Here is a 13,214-nt window from a genome sequence, read left to right as displayed (position 1 = left end):
GTGCATGCTTCTTATCATGTGGCAAATATACCACACAACATTTCTAAAAATCTAAGTTTACACATTTGGTCTCAAAGACTCTGAACAAGGCATAATGGACTTCCACTAAAACTTCTATTTTCATATTTACTTCTTTTTCAAAGAATAGAGGAATGCAATTAAGTTTTACTAACTGTAAATTAGTAAATTTGACACCAGCACCCTCAGTAGGTTTCCAATCATATGTCACATCTGCATCTGAGGCTGGTGCAGATCTCTGAGGAGAATACATTTAGTCCAGTTTTGGTGTTGTTGTAAATACCCAGTTACAAATTAGCATAAAAGCTAAAAATCAGTACACAAAGATACAATATACACAAGTTTGATTGTGGTAGCATTGTTTCAAATGACAAAAAAAGAAAAAATTTAAATGTCTACCAAAAAAAGTTAAGTAAAATAATTTTAACTATTAAATACTATGTACCTACTAAAAAGAGTAAGATAGATTCTTATGAGTTTGACACTGCAAGATGTCTACAACAAAATACATGAAAAAAGAAAGCTGCGTATATACTTTAGGCAAGGGAGAGAGAAGACTATATACACACTTATCTACGAGTAAATTTAAGGCACAAAAATATCTGCTACTTTATTTTACTGCCTAAGTAGTACATGTTGGATTATTTATAATAAAAACAGAGAACATATATGTCAAGTAGAAAAAAGCATGAAAACAAACCTATATATATAGTAAAACCTCACCTATGTAAAAAAAAAATGCTTTGGAAAGAAACTTTAAAAAAATATCAAAATAGGGCGGCGCCTGTGGCTCAGTGAGTAGGGCACCGGCCCCATATGCCGAGGGTGGCGGGTTCAAACCCAGCCCCGGCCAAACTGCAACAAAAAAAATAGCCGGGCGTTGTGGCGGGCGCCTGTAGTCCCAGCTGCTTGGGAGGCTGAGGCAAGAGAATCCCGTAAGCCCAAGAGTTAGAGGTTGCTGTGAGCCGTGTGACGCCACGGCACTCTACCCGAGGGCAGTATAGTGAGACTCTGTCTCTACAAAAAAAAAAAAAAAAATCAAAATAGCTATCTCTAGGCCACATAACTATAGGCAACCTTTTTTGTTGTTTAGTTATTTCCAAATTTCCCCCTTCCCAGACCCCATCCAAATTTTTTAAATAAGCATGAACATGTGTATCATAGAAATGCATTTCAAAACAGTTCAACCAGCCAAAATCATTTAAAGAAAACAAAAATCAGAAAGAATTTTTCCTTTTTTTTTTTTTTTTATTGGAGTGAGGATCTCTGTGGGTCACTGGACTAGAGTGCTGTGGCATTATCACAGTTCACAGCAATCTCAAACTCCTGGGCTCAGGGATCCTCTTGCCTCCACTTGCTAAGTAGCTCTGGGTTAGCTTCACCAGCCCCACCTAATGTTTTGTGTGTATTTGTGGTTGGGGTGGGGGTGGTTTTGGTTTGGGGGTTTTATATAAAGAGGGCCTCTCACTGTTACTCAGGCACTAGTCTCAAGTGATCCTCCCACTTCAGCCTCCTAGACGGCTAGGATTGGCCTAAAGGGTATTACACGTTTCTCAAAATTATACATACTCTTTCATTCTCCCCAACTAATAATGCCAATCTTGTTTTAAAGACATGTATCACTAAGAGCCAACCAAGGCTTGGAAGAAAACAGAGCCTGGGCATACATAAAGTTACTTAGTACCCTGCTATCCAAAATGTGTCTATGAGCCAGCAACATCTGCACCACCTATGGAGTGCTTATTAGATATACTCTTCACAGGCTGGGCAAGGTGGCTCACGCCTGTAATCCCAGCACTCTGGGAGACTGAGGCAGGAGGACTACCTGAGCTCAGGAGTTCAAGATTAGCCTGAGCAAAAGTGAGACCTCGTCTCTAAAAAACAGCCAGGCGTTACAGCAACCACCTGTAACCATAGGTAGTTGGAAGCTGAGACAAGAGGATCACCTGAACCCAAGAGTTCGAGGTTGCTGTGAGCTATGACGCTACAGCACTCTACCAAGGGCAACAAAGTGAGACTCTGCCTCAAAAAAAAAAGGGGGGGGAAAGAGGCTCTGTGCCTATAGCACAGTGGTTATGGCGCCAGCCACATACACCAAGGCTGGCGGGTTCAAATCTGGCCCGGGCCAGCTAAACAATAATGACAACTGCAACAAAAAATAGCCAGGCATCAAAGCTGGTGCCTGTAGTCCCAGCTGCTTGGGAAACTGAGGCAAGACAATCACTTAAGCCCAAGAGTGTGAGATTCCTGTGAGCTGTGACACCACGCCCCTCTACCGAGGGCAATATAATGAGACTCAGTCTCAAAAAAAAAGAAAGAAAGGAAGGAGGGAGGGAGGGGAGGGGAGGGGAGGTAAGAACTCACTACCTTTGGACCAGCCCAGAATCTGCATTTTTAAAGGTCCCCAGATAATCTGTCCACTTGAAGTTACTCAGGGGGCTACTATCTGATTTCTTGAAGTCTTCAATGCAACAAGCTGCAGTCCACAGGCATTATTAAGAACTGGATAAACTTTCATCCTTTAAAATACTATTTTAACAGATAGAGATAAAATAATAAAGACATTTTACATAAGTCTTTAAAATAGTAGGATCTATAAGAAAATAAAATTTTCTTGCAGATACTATTAGTAAAGAAATCATGCAATATTTCACCCTTTCAAGGTCTAGCATCCCACTCCCCAAACATCATACCCCAAAGTCCTGTTTTTCCTAAGGCTCTGCCCCTGACAACACTCTTTTCTACTGTAGTTCTAGAAACAGATCAAGAGAGAATAGGGACTTCAGAAAAGGAAAATCTGAAAATTATTAATCCATTTTATTTTTTTTTATTTATCCAGGGTCAGCACTTTTGAACCTTCAACAGAATACAAAACATCTGAGGAGTTTTTACACATGTTGCCAGGAGTGGAAGGAAAGGACAAAGCACTGCTGGAACACCTCTAAAACAGCTTCAACTGACTACAGCCAGAAGCCAGTTTTGAATAAAGCTGATTTTCTATCTCTTAACTTTCTGTTTTCCATACAAAGAATGATAGAACGAATAGGAAATCCAAATTCATTTTCTCCATTCTTTCTGGCAACAGTACAACACTATAGTCAAGTGACCACAAAACAAGCATGATAAAAAATGTATCTTCCCCTAAATCCCATATGATTTGTGTTTAAATGAAAAAAAGTCAAGTAAACCTGCCTGACTACAGACTTCACAAAATAAACTCCAAACTACCTACAATTAAATAATAATCCATATATTTCCACAATTTACTACAAATTAGCCAAATGTATCTGGACACAAGATAGGAGTTGTATCACTCAAATATATCCTGAATGCTCCTCTTTGCAAGGTTTGACTATCCTAGACCATACATTCAATACATTATGTGTCTCCCCAAAAAATAAATAAGTAAAACTTATATGACATACAGACCCAACATACAACTCCCAAAATCACCAATACATGGTGAGAGGTATCAGAAATATTCACGATGACCCAGCCACTAATGAAGGCTTAATTATATGAAAAGTCTCAAAGAATTTTGTTTGAAAGCTACCCATTTTTTAATTCCCAAACATACTGCAATAAATTTTCTGTTCATACAATGCAGGTATAAGTAGGGAACAAGGAATGAATAATCAAAGGCAAATTCAAAAAGTAGACCTACCATTAGATCCTGCAATTCCTCTACTACGTATATACCCATATGATCAAAAATCATTTTATAACAAAGACATTTGCACCAGAATGTTTACTGCAGCCCAGTTCATAATAGCCAAGACATGGAAACAGCCCAAGTGCCCATCGACCCATGAATGGCTTAACAAATTGTGGTATATGTACACCATGGAATACTATGCAACCATAAAAAAGACGGAGACTTCACATCTTTTATGTTTACTTGGATGGAGCTGCAACATATTCTTCTTAGTAAGGTATCTCAAGAATGGGGAAAAAAAGGATTCAATGCACTCAATAGTACTAGGAAATCAATATATAACCACCTACACACTCATATGAATGGCAAAACATAACTACAGTCCAGAAAGTAGAAGGGAAGAGAAGAGAGAGAGGAGAGGAGGGGGGATATGGGAGGACGGAGGGCATTTGGGAGGACCTCACCTAATGTGCATAATGCAATGGTACATTTCAAAACTATTAAGAAATGAGTATAATTGTGATGGATGTGTTATTTAGTTCAATGTAAGCATTTCACATTGTATATCGAAGCAGTACTCTGAACCCCATAAATGCATCAATGTACAAAGTTATGATTTAATAAAAAATAATTTAAAAATAAAACAAAATAGGCTTGGTGCCTGTAGCTCAAGTGGCTAAGGCGCCAGCCACATACACCTGAGCTAGTGGGTTCAAATCCAGCCCAGGCCTGTCAAACAATAATGACCGCTGCAACCAAAAAATAGCCAGGCATTGTGGTGGCCGCCTATTGTCTCAGCTACTTGGGAGGCTGAGGCAAGAGAATCGCTTACGCCCAGGAGTTGGAGGTTGCTATGAGCTGTGATGCCACAGCACTGTACCCAGGGCGACAGCTTGAGGCTCTGTCTCAAAAAAATAAATAAATAAATAAAATAAAATAAGATAAATAGAACTACCATAAGATCCTGCAATCCCACTAGTGGGTACTGTGGGAGCAATGAAGACAAAACTTCCTCTTCACCCTTCAAAGGTTCATTGAAAAATCAACTCACAATAAAGTACATTAATAAAAAAAGGCAAATTCTGCTCTCCTTCAGGTAAATATCATAGGCTGGCTTTTTTAAAATGAACTATGAAATTTGTCAAACACACAAAAAATCTTAAAGTAACAAGTATCTATGCACCAATTACTCAACTTAAGACATAAAATATTACCAAAATAGTGCAAAAGCCCTGGTGTACTTCCACCACCTGCGCTCCTCTCCCTTCACCATTAAAGATAACCACTCCTATGAAAACGGTCATCATTAATGAGACATATGGCTATCATGCACCTCCTAATAAGATACACCAACATGGGCAAAACATCATTTCTATGGTATTCATGTCCAAAATACATAATCTGATTTTAATCATGAGGAAATATTAGACACATTTAATTTAAAGGATAGTATATAAAACTATCGAAGGGTCACTGCCAAGGTTACCAAAGACAAAGACCCAGGAATTGCACAGATTGGAAGACGCTACTAAATGCAATGTGTGATCTTGGATGAGAAAAATAACATTAGCAAGACAACTGGTGAAAAGTGAATCAAGTCTACAGATTAGTATTGTACTAGTGTTAATTTTCTAGTTTCAATAATTGTATTAAGATGTTTATACCTGAAGACAGGTAAAGGGTAAATGGGAACTCTTACTACCTTTGCAATCTTTTTAGAAGCCTGAAATTACTTTAAAATGAAAAGTTAAATTTTTTGATTATATATAAATTACTGACTAGAATACTGCATAAATCTGGCAGAATATAATAAAATGTCAATGGAAACCAATTATTAAATATTTTGAAAAAAAAAAAAAGAAAACAGTAAAAAGGTAGTAGTATAGTCTTGGGGCAAAACCAAAGCCAGAAGGTTATAATTTGTAGTCCTTTAAAAAAAAAACCCTAAAGCAGGGTTCTCAACTTTCCTAATGCCAAGAGCCTTTAATATAGTTCCTGTGGGTCGCAACTCACAGGTTGAGAACCACTGCAGCAATTAAACCATAGAAATTAAAATACATTTCAATAATCACTTCACACAAAGGCTGGCTATCCTGCATCTAAATCCCACTTTTGAAATATTTATTGAAAGAATCAGATGAACAAGATGAACTGTGTAAAGAACTAAACACTGGGCTTGGCACCCGTAGCACAATGGTTACAATGCTGGCCACATGCACCAAAGGTGGCAGGTTCGAACCCGGCCCAGGCCTGCTAAACAACAATGACAACTGCAGTAACAACAACAAAAAAAGCCAGGCATTGTGGGAGGCAGCTGTAGTCTCAGCTATATGGGAGGCTGAGGCAAGAGAATCGCTTAAGCCCAAGAGTTTGAGGTTGCTGTGAACTGTGACGCCACAGCACTCTACTGAGGGTGACATAGTGAGACTCAAGTCTCAAAAAAAAATAAAAACTAAACACTGTATATAATTATCTTCTCAATTAAACTAATATTCTAAAACAGTTCTCGGAAAAACATCCACTTTTATATTTAGGTAATAAAACTATTAATATGAAGACATACTTCATACTACAAAACATACGGGCATTAACATCCTTTCAAAAATCACACTGCAGTGCAGGCCTTGTTACACTTAACCTTACCCTAGAAAAATATTTAAATTTCCCCATAAACCTGCAATTACTGATCCCAAGAACTCCTTCAAGTAAGAGTTGTGGTCAGACTTTAGCTTGAGCTAGCATGATAACAAAACTTATAACAGACTATGCAAAAACAGACGTAGGCCTCATACAGTGTTGGTGGGAGTGTCAATTGGTAAAAGACTTCAGAGTGCAATTAGTTACCCTAATGCAGTGACACCAGGCTCATGCCTATAATTCCAACACTTCGGGAGGCCCAAGCAGGAGGACCACTTTAAGAGGTTAAGACCAGCGTGGGCAACATAGTGAGAGCCAATCTCTATGAAAAATAGAAAAATAAGCCATGTGCTGTGATGTGTGCCTGTAGTCCCAGCTAATTAAGAGGCTGAGGCAGGAAGATCCCTTGAGCCCACAAATTCAAGGTTACAGTGAGCTATGACTGAGCTATTGCACTCTGACCTGGGAGACAGAGCAAGACCTTGACTCTTAAAATAAAAAAAAATAAAGTTTAATGACCAGGCACAGTGCATTTATACCTGTAATCCCAGCACTCTGGGAGGCCAGAGAGAAGGATCCTTTGAGCTTAGGAGTTCAAGACCCCCTGAGCAACAGCGAGAACCCATCTCTACTAAAAACAGAAAAAATAGCTACAAGTTGTGGCAGGTGCCTGTAATCCCAGCTACTCAAGAGGCTGAGGCAGTATCTCCCGAACCCAGGAGTCTAAGATTGTCCTGAGCTAGACTGACACCCCAGCACTCTAGCTGGGGCAACACAGAGAAACCTTGTCTAAAAAAACAAAACAAAACAACACTGGGTGGCGCCTGTGGCTCAGTGGGTAGGGCACCAGCCCCATGTACCAAGGGTGGCAGGTTTGAACCCGGCCCCAGCCAAACTGCAATAAAAAAAATAGCCGGGCATTGTGGTGGGCATCTGTAGTCCCAGCTACTAGGGAGGCTCAGGCAAGAGAATCACCTAAGCCCAAAAGCTGGAGGTTGCTGTGAGCTGTGATGACACAGCACTCTACCGAGGGTGACAAACTAAGACTCTGTCTCTTAAAAAAATTAAAAAAAAAAAACAACATTTTTTTTTTAAAAGAGAGCAATTTTTAAAAATAAAAACATAAGGGCAACGCCTGTGGCTCAAAGGAATAGGGCGCTGGCCCCATACACCAGAGGTGGCGGGTTCAAACCCAGCCCTGGCCAAAAACTGAAAAAAATTAAAAAATAAAAATAAAATAAAAACATAAGAGAGCAAGTAGTCAACATCTATCCAAATGTTAAACATGTACACATTTTGATGCAATTTCACTTCTTCAGAAGTACTCAACACATATTCAAAAGACGTATGTACAAAGATTTATTTACTCACTGCATCATTGCAAATACGACCTAAAACAATATAAATGCCTGTCAATAAAGTACTGGTTAAATAAATTACTGCATCCAGTCACTGGAATATTATGCAGCCACGAAAGAATGTTAACAATCACCAATATGAATTAAGTGAAAGAAAATGCAGAGTGACCATTTATACTTAAAAAGAGTAGATATACAGTATATTCCAATCCATGCTTGCAGTGCACTGAGTAGTCTTCAAGAATACCCAAGAAACTGATAACAGCTGACCCTTTTGGACTGTTGATGTGCATCCTTTTCAATGTTTCAGATGCTAAGAAACACAATTTTATGAATTACCTGTTCAAAAACCTGAGTTGGCCTGAGTTATTTTCTTTTTTATCGTTGCTAACAACTATAAGCCATTTTCAAGCTTTGTTAGGCTTTAACAAGCTCAATCATAATGCCTTAGAAGCAGTTCATTTAGGAATTCTGAGTACCATCCAATTTTAAATTTGAACCATTTTCTATTGAATCAAGGAAAAATATCGAGTATAAATAATATCAAGGATAAATCTATATGAAAATAAATTAAAATAAGTTACATACTTAGTGTGTTAAAGCAAGCCTTCAGTTTATCATATTAAAAAAAACTTTAGTATAAAACCAGCACATTGTACTTCATGATTGCATTCTTGTACACAGCTACGATTTCATTAAAAAAAAAAAAAAAAAAAAAAAACTTTAGAGGCTCAGCACCTGTAGCTCAAGCGGCTAAGGACCAGCCACATACACCAAAGCTAGCCGGTTCAAATCCAGCCCACACCTGCCAAAACAATGACAACTACAACCAAAAAAAAAAAAAAAATAGCCAGGCATTTTGGTGGGCACTTGTAGTCCCAGCTACTTGGGAGGCTAAGGCCAGAGAATTGCTTAAGCCCAGGAGTTGGGGGCTGCTGTGAGCTTTGATGCTATGGCATTCTACCCAGGGCGACAGCTTCAGGCTCTGTCTCAAAAAAAAAAACTTTAAGAGATGTCTGGGCACCCACAGCACAGTTGATACCCGCTGGCCACATGCACTGAACATGGTGGGTTCGAATCCAGTCCAGACCAGCTAAAACAACAATGACAACTGCAACAACAACCACCAAAAAAATAGCCAGACTTTGTGGCAGGTGCCTGTAGTCCCAGTTCCTTGGGAGGCTGAGACAAGAAAAGAGCCCAAGAGTTTGAGGCTGCTGTGAGCTGTGAAGCCACAGCACTCTACCGAGGGTGATATAATGAGACTCTGTCTCACAAAAAAAAAAAAAAAAAAACACTTTTATAGAGTCAAAGAAAGACCCTAAAATTTAGTGCATCAAGGACACTGACTCATTCCTGGGTGAATGAATAAAACTCTGCCATTACCTTCCTGAGACGGGATGTTAACAAAAAAAGAACATGTCTATCTGCCACTTGGAAAAAGTATTTAACACAAAGAACCTACCAGTTCAAGAGCTCAGGCTGTTTTGCGCTCTGATTATTAACACATACAATTAAAGAATTTAGATGAAAAATCATTCCACAGGGTCCAAAGAGCGTTCCACTACTGCACTCCAAGTCATTCTGTGTTATAGGCAGCAACAACAAAAAAAAAGGTATCTCAAATGTGAGGTACCAACGGCCCCTCGGCAATTGTAACCAGTAGATTAAGCACCATATGGCGAGGCCATCCTCCCTTCAGACAGTCATCACTTGGCGCTGATTAATGTCAACGGTTTATTAGACCAGCCTCTCCAAACGCCCTCCCTGGGGAGGAGGAAGAGAAGGAGGGGAACTATCCGTTGTCTTCCCGATGCTTTGTGAGTTACAGGCTAGAAAGCATCCAGATGACTGGACTATACTGCTATCATTTCCTTTGAGAATAGAGGACCTTCAAGTTTTTGTTTAGTCGTACTGGACCTAAAATTCCCTTTGGCCCTTCCCCCTCTCCCATCCCTGCGGGCGAGGTGTCCCACCGCTGCCTCGCCCTTTCCCCCCACGCGCGGGCCCCCGGTCAGGGGGCCACAGCTTACCGGTGGGCGCGCTGTCCAGGATGCGCAGATCGTAGGCCCCGGAACAGCGGTAGTTTGCAGCGGTGCCGTTGTCCCAGACTACCACCACCTCCTCTGGGCTCTCGAAGCTCCGGACTGTGCCCACATGGCCTTCGCCGCCGTCCTGCTTCCCCCACTTCCAGTCCGGGCCGCGCACTACCCGGGCCCCGACCCCCTCCACCATCACCCGGTTATTCCGGGAGTTACTCATTGGAGCCCGGGCGGTGGGGTCCGCCGCCGCCGCCGCCGCCGCCGCCGGAGGGCCCGTGAGGGAGCTGGGCCCGGGCCGGACTCTCGGCGCCGGCGGGGGCGGCAGCGAGCCCCGGGGGACGTGAGAATAACTCACGGGGGCGGCGGCGCGGTCCGCTTGGAGCCCACTGCCACAGCCTAGCCGCCGCCGCCGCGCCCCCTGCTCGGACCGGAACCCAGCCCTTGGCGCCTCGAAGGCGGCGGCGTCGAGCGGGCAGAGGGGAGGGGGCCGTGGGCGGGGACTCTCCCGCTTCCTCCGGGCTCCCCGGCCGGGCTACAGCGTCGGCCGCCAGGAAACCACGCTCTCCCCCGGCCGGGAGCGCGAGGAGCGCAGGGGGCCGGGGGAGGCCAGCCCGGGGGGGACGGCGAAGGCAGCCGGGGGCAAGCTGAAATGCCGGCCTTTACTCTCCCCCGACCCCTCGCTCTGGGGTGGACGCCCGAGCGCCGGCGCCGCCTCCTCCCCAGTGGGCAGCGATGGTACCTCGCGGCGTCCGGCGAGCGCCCGGGCCCAGAGGCCCCCTTCTCTCTGCCCCCGCGCACGCCGCCGCGCTCCGCCCCGCCACAGAGTCCCCGCCGGGCGAGAGCGGCTCCACATCCGGATACTGCCGCACCCAAAGCCGGAGCAGCACGTTCTTAGAGTGACTCGGAAGGAAGGGGGTCCTCAGCAATGGTAGAGTGGGAAGGGTTTCAGAGAGTCGCGCGATCCCGGGAAGAAAAGAGAAAAAACGATCCCTAAGCGTCTCTCCAAGGCTCAGTGACGGTGCGCATGCGCCGGGTCGGGACACGGGGAGAAAGCCTGGGGCGGGGAAGGGGCGGATCCTGATGCTGCTTCCCTGTGGTATGGCGCTCCCCATTGGCTGTGAGAATGGGGGCGGAGCCTTTTGGAGGTGGGGCTAGAGGAAAGGAGGATCCGGCTGCGACCCAGGCTACTGAAATTGTGCAAGTATGATGAGGCCAGTCTTTCTAGTATTCCTAGGTGTACTAAGATGGATTTCCAATTCCGTTTTGTTTTAGTCTTCCTTTTTGACGGACGCAGTAATAAAATAGATTAAGGGCGACCTGTGTTTCTATGTGTAAATTGAAAACGGTTTAAACCAGAGTGGGTGATGGATGATGTGTTTATTAAGCTGAAACCAATGGTACTGAATGTTGCGAGCACCGGTAAGGTTTTGGAAGGTGTGTCTTGCCTTTATGCACAGGGTGGTACGTAGACTCAAAATTTTACTCATTAATAACTGTGTCCACTCACCACATAATTCAGTCCCTAATTGCGAAATACAGCCTTGAAAGGAAAATAAGAGAACTGTAAGAGTGGCTTCTGATTGCCCTTTCTCAAATGGCGTTGTGGTGCATAGAGTTTCAAACCTTTGTTTCTATGGCCCAGCAAGCACGCATTGTTAGCATAAGCAGTTGCTTTTCCTGAGGAGAGTCGAGGGAGAAGGGAAAAATCCCACAGAGAGAATAATCAAGTGGAAAGACAAGAAAGGGGGTGTGAAATGTATACATTGGATTGTTATGTAGTGAAATAAATGAGATGTTCTTTTTTATGTAAATGAAACTAACAAGAAATACCAATTACAGAGCCCCAAAGGCCAAATACAACTAATATTGGAGACTAAACAATTTAAATATTTGCTCAGAATAGGGCAGTCAAATTTCTAATTTGTTATTAAAAAATATTTCACCCTGGAAATTTTAAATGTGTTATTACCGGAGCTGCTCATCTGCAGCTATTTGATTAAGAGTTCTGTGGAGGCTCGTCGCTCGTAGCACAGTGGTTACAGCTCCAGCCACAGGCACCAAGGATGGCAGGTTCGAACTCGACCTGGGCAGCCAAAAACAACAGCTGAACAACTGCAACAAAAAAATAGCCGGGCATGGGTGGCGCCTGTGGCTCAGTGAGTAGGACCCCCCCACACACCCCACACCCCCCGGCCCCATATGCCGAGGGTGGCGGGTTCAAACCTGGCCTGGCCAAACCGCAACAAAAATAGCCAGGCGTTCTGGTGGATGCCTGTAGTCCCAGCTCCTTGGGAGGCTGAAGCAAGAGAATCGCTTAAGCCCAAGAGTATGAGGTTGCTGTGAGCTGTGACGTCACAGTACTCTTCTGAGGGGAACATAGTGAGACTGTCTCAAAAAAAAAAAAAAAAAAAAGCACTGTGGTGTTTTAATGATCTACCAATGCTTCCTACTCTTTTCTGATTTCCTTCCTTGTCAACTTAGTTAAATTGATCGAATGAATTAGTAAATTGATTTTTTAAATTATAATAGCCACTGTTAAGAGTTATACTTCCAGTCGACTTTGCAAGGTCGCAAAAGCCAGGCTCAGTGCCCGTAGTACAGTGGTTATGGCTCCAGCCATAACCGAGGGTGTATGGGGCCGACGCCCTACTCACTGAGCCACAGGCGCTGCAGAGCCCTGCCTAATTTTTTTGTTTGTTTGTTTTTTGTAGAGACAGAGTCTCACTGTACCGCCCTCGGGTAGAGTGCTGTGGCGTCACACGGCTCACAGCAACCTCTAACTCTTGGGCTTACGCGATTCTCCTGCCTCAGCCTCCCGAGCAGCTGGGACTACAGACGCCCGCCACACGCCCGGCTATTTTTTTGTTGCAGTTTGGCCGGGGCTGGGTTCGAACCCGCCACCCTGGGCACATGGGGCCGGCGCCCTACTCACTGAGCCACAGGCGCCGCCCCCTGCCTAATTTTTAAATGTTTTTTAGAGAGGGATCTTGCTATGGTGCCCAAACTGTTCTCTAATACCTGGCCTCAAGTGATCCTCCCACCTTGACCTCAACAAACACTGGGATTACAAGGTTGAGTTTCCGCACCTGACCAAATTTTGAATTTTGATCTTTTCTAGAGCTAGAGATAAGTAGAACAATGCTCTCTAGTGATGGTGAGCAGTGGCAACAATTAGGAAGATAATATTGTACTCTACAGTGTACAATATTCAATAAATGAATAAGATACTCACTTTATTATAAAATACATATTATGTTAGGTGATTATGCCCAACTGAGACCAGCCTGAGCAAGAGCAAGATCCCGTCTCTACTAAAAATAGAAAAACTAGCTGGGTGCGGTGGTGGGCACCTGTAGTCCCAGATACTCCGGAGGCTGAGGCCCAGGATGGCTGGAGCCCAAGAGTGTGAGGTTGCTGTAAACTGTGACCGCAGTGTACTAAGGGCAACAAGTGAGACTCTGTCTCTAAATAAATAAAATAAAACTTATAAGATTTTTATTCCAA

At 43.4% G+C, this 13,214-nt stretch overlaps 1 protein-coding gene across 1 annotated transcript in view; it reads right to left on the bottom strand.

Annotated features, from left to right (window-relative positions):
* Positions 1-9,934, bottom strand: part of MIB1 (MIB E3 ubiquitin protein ligase 1) — a 130,236-nt gene extending 120,302 nt beyond the window's left edge. Inside the window, exon 1 of the mRNA XM_053571387.1 lies at positions 9,702-9,934. Coding sequence (XP_053427362.1) covers positions 9,702-9,930 — 229 coding nt within the window. The 5' untranslated portion in view covers positions 9,931-9,934. The remainder of the gene's footprint in view (positions 1-9,701) is intronic.
* Between the last annotated feature and the right edge of the window lie 3,280 nt (positions 9,935-13,214).

The sequence above is a fragment of the Nycticebus coucang genome, chromosome 19, assembly GCF_027406575.1.
Source record: "Nycticebus coucang isolate mNycCou1 chromosome 19, mNycCou1.pri, whole genome shotgun sequence".
Lineage (NCBI taxonomy): Eukaryota > Metazoa > Chordata > Mammalia > Primates > Lorisidae > Nycticebus > Nycticebus coucang.
This window is presented reverse-complemented; position numbering and strand designations above follow the sequence as displayed.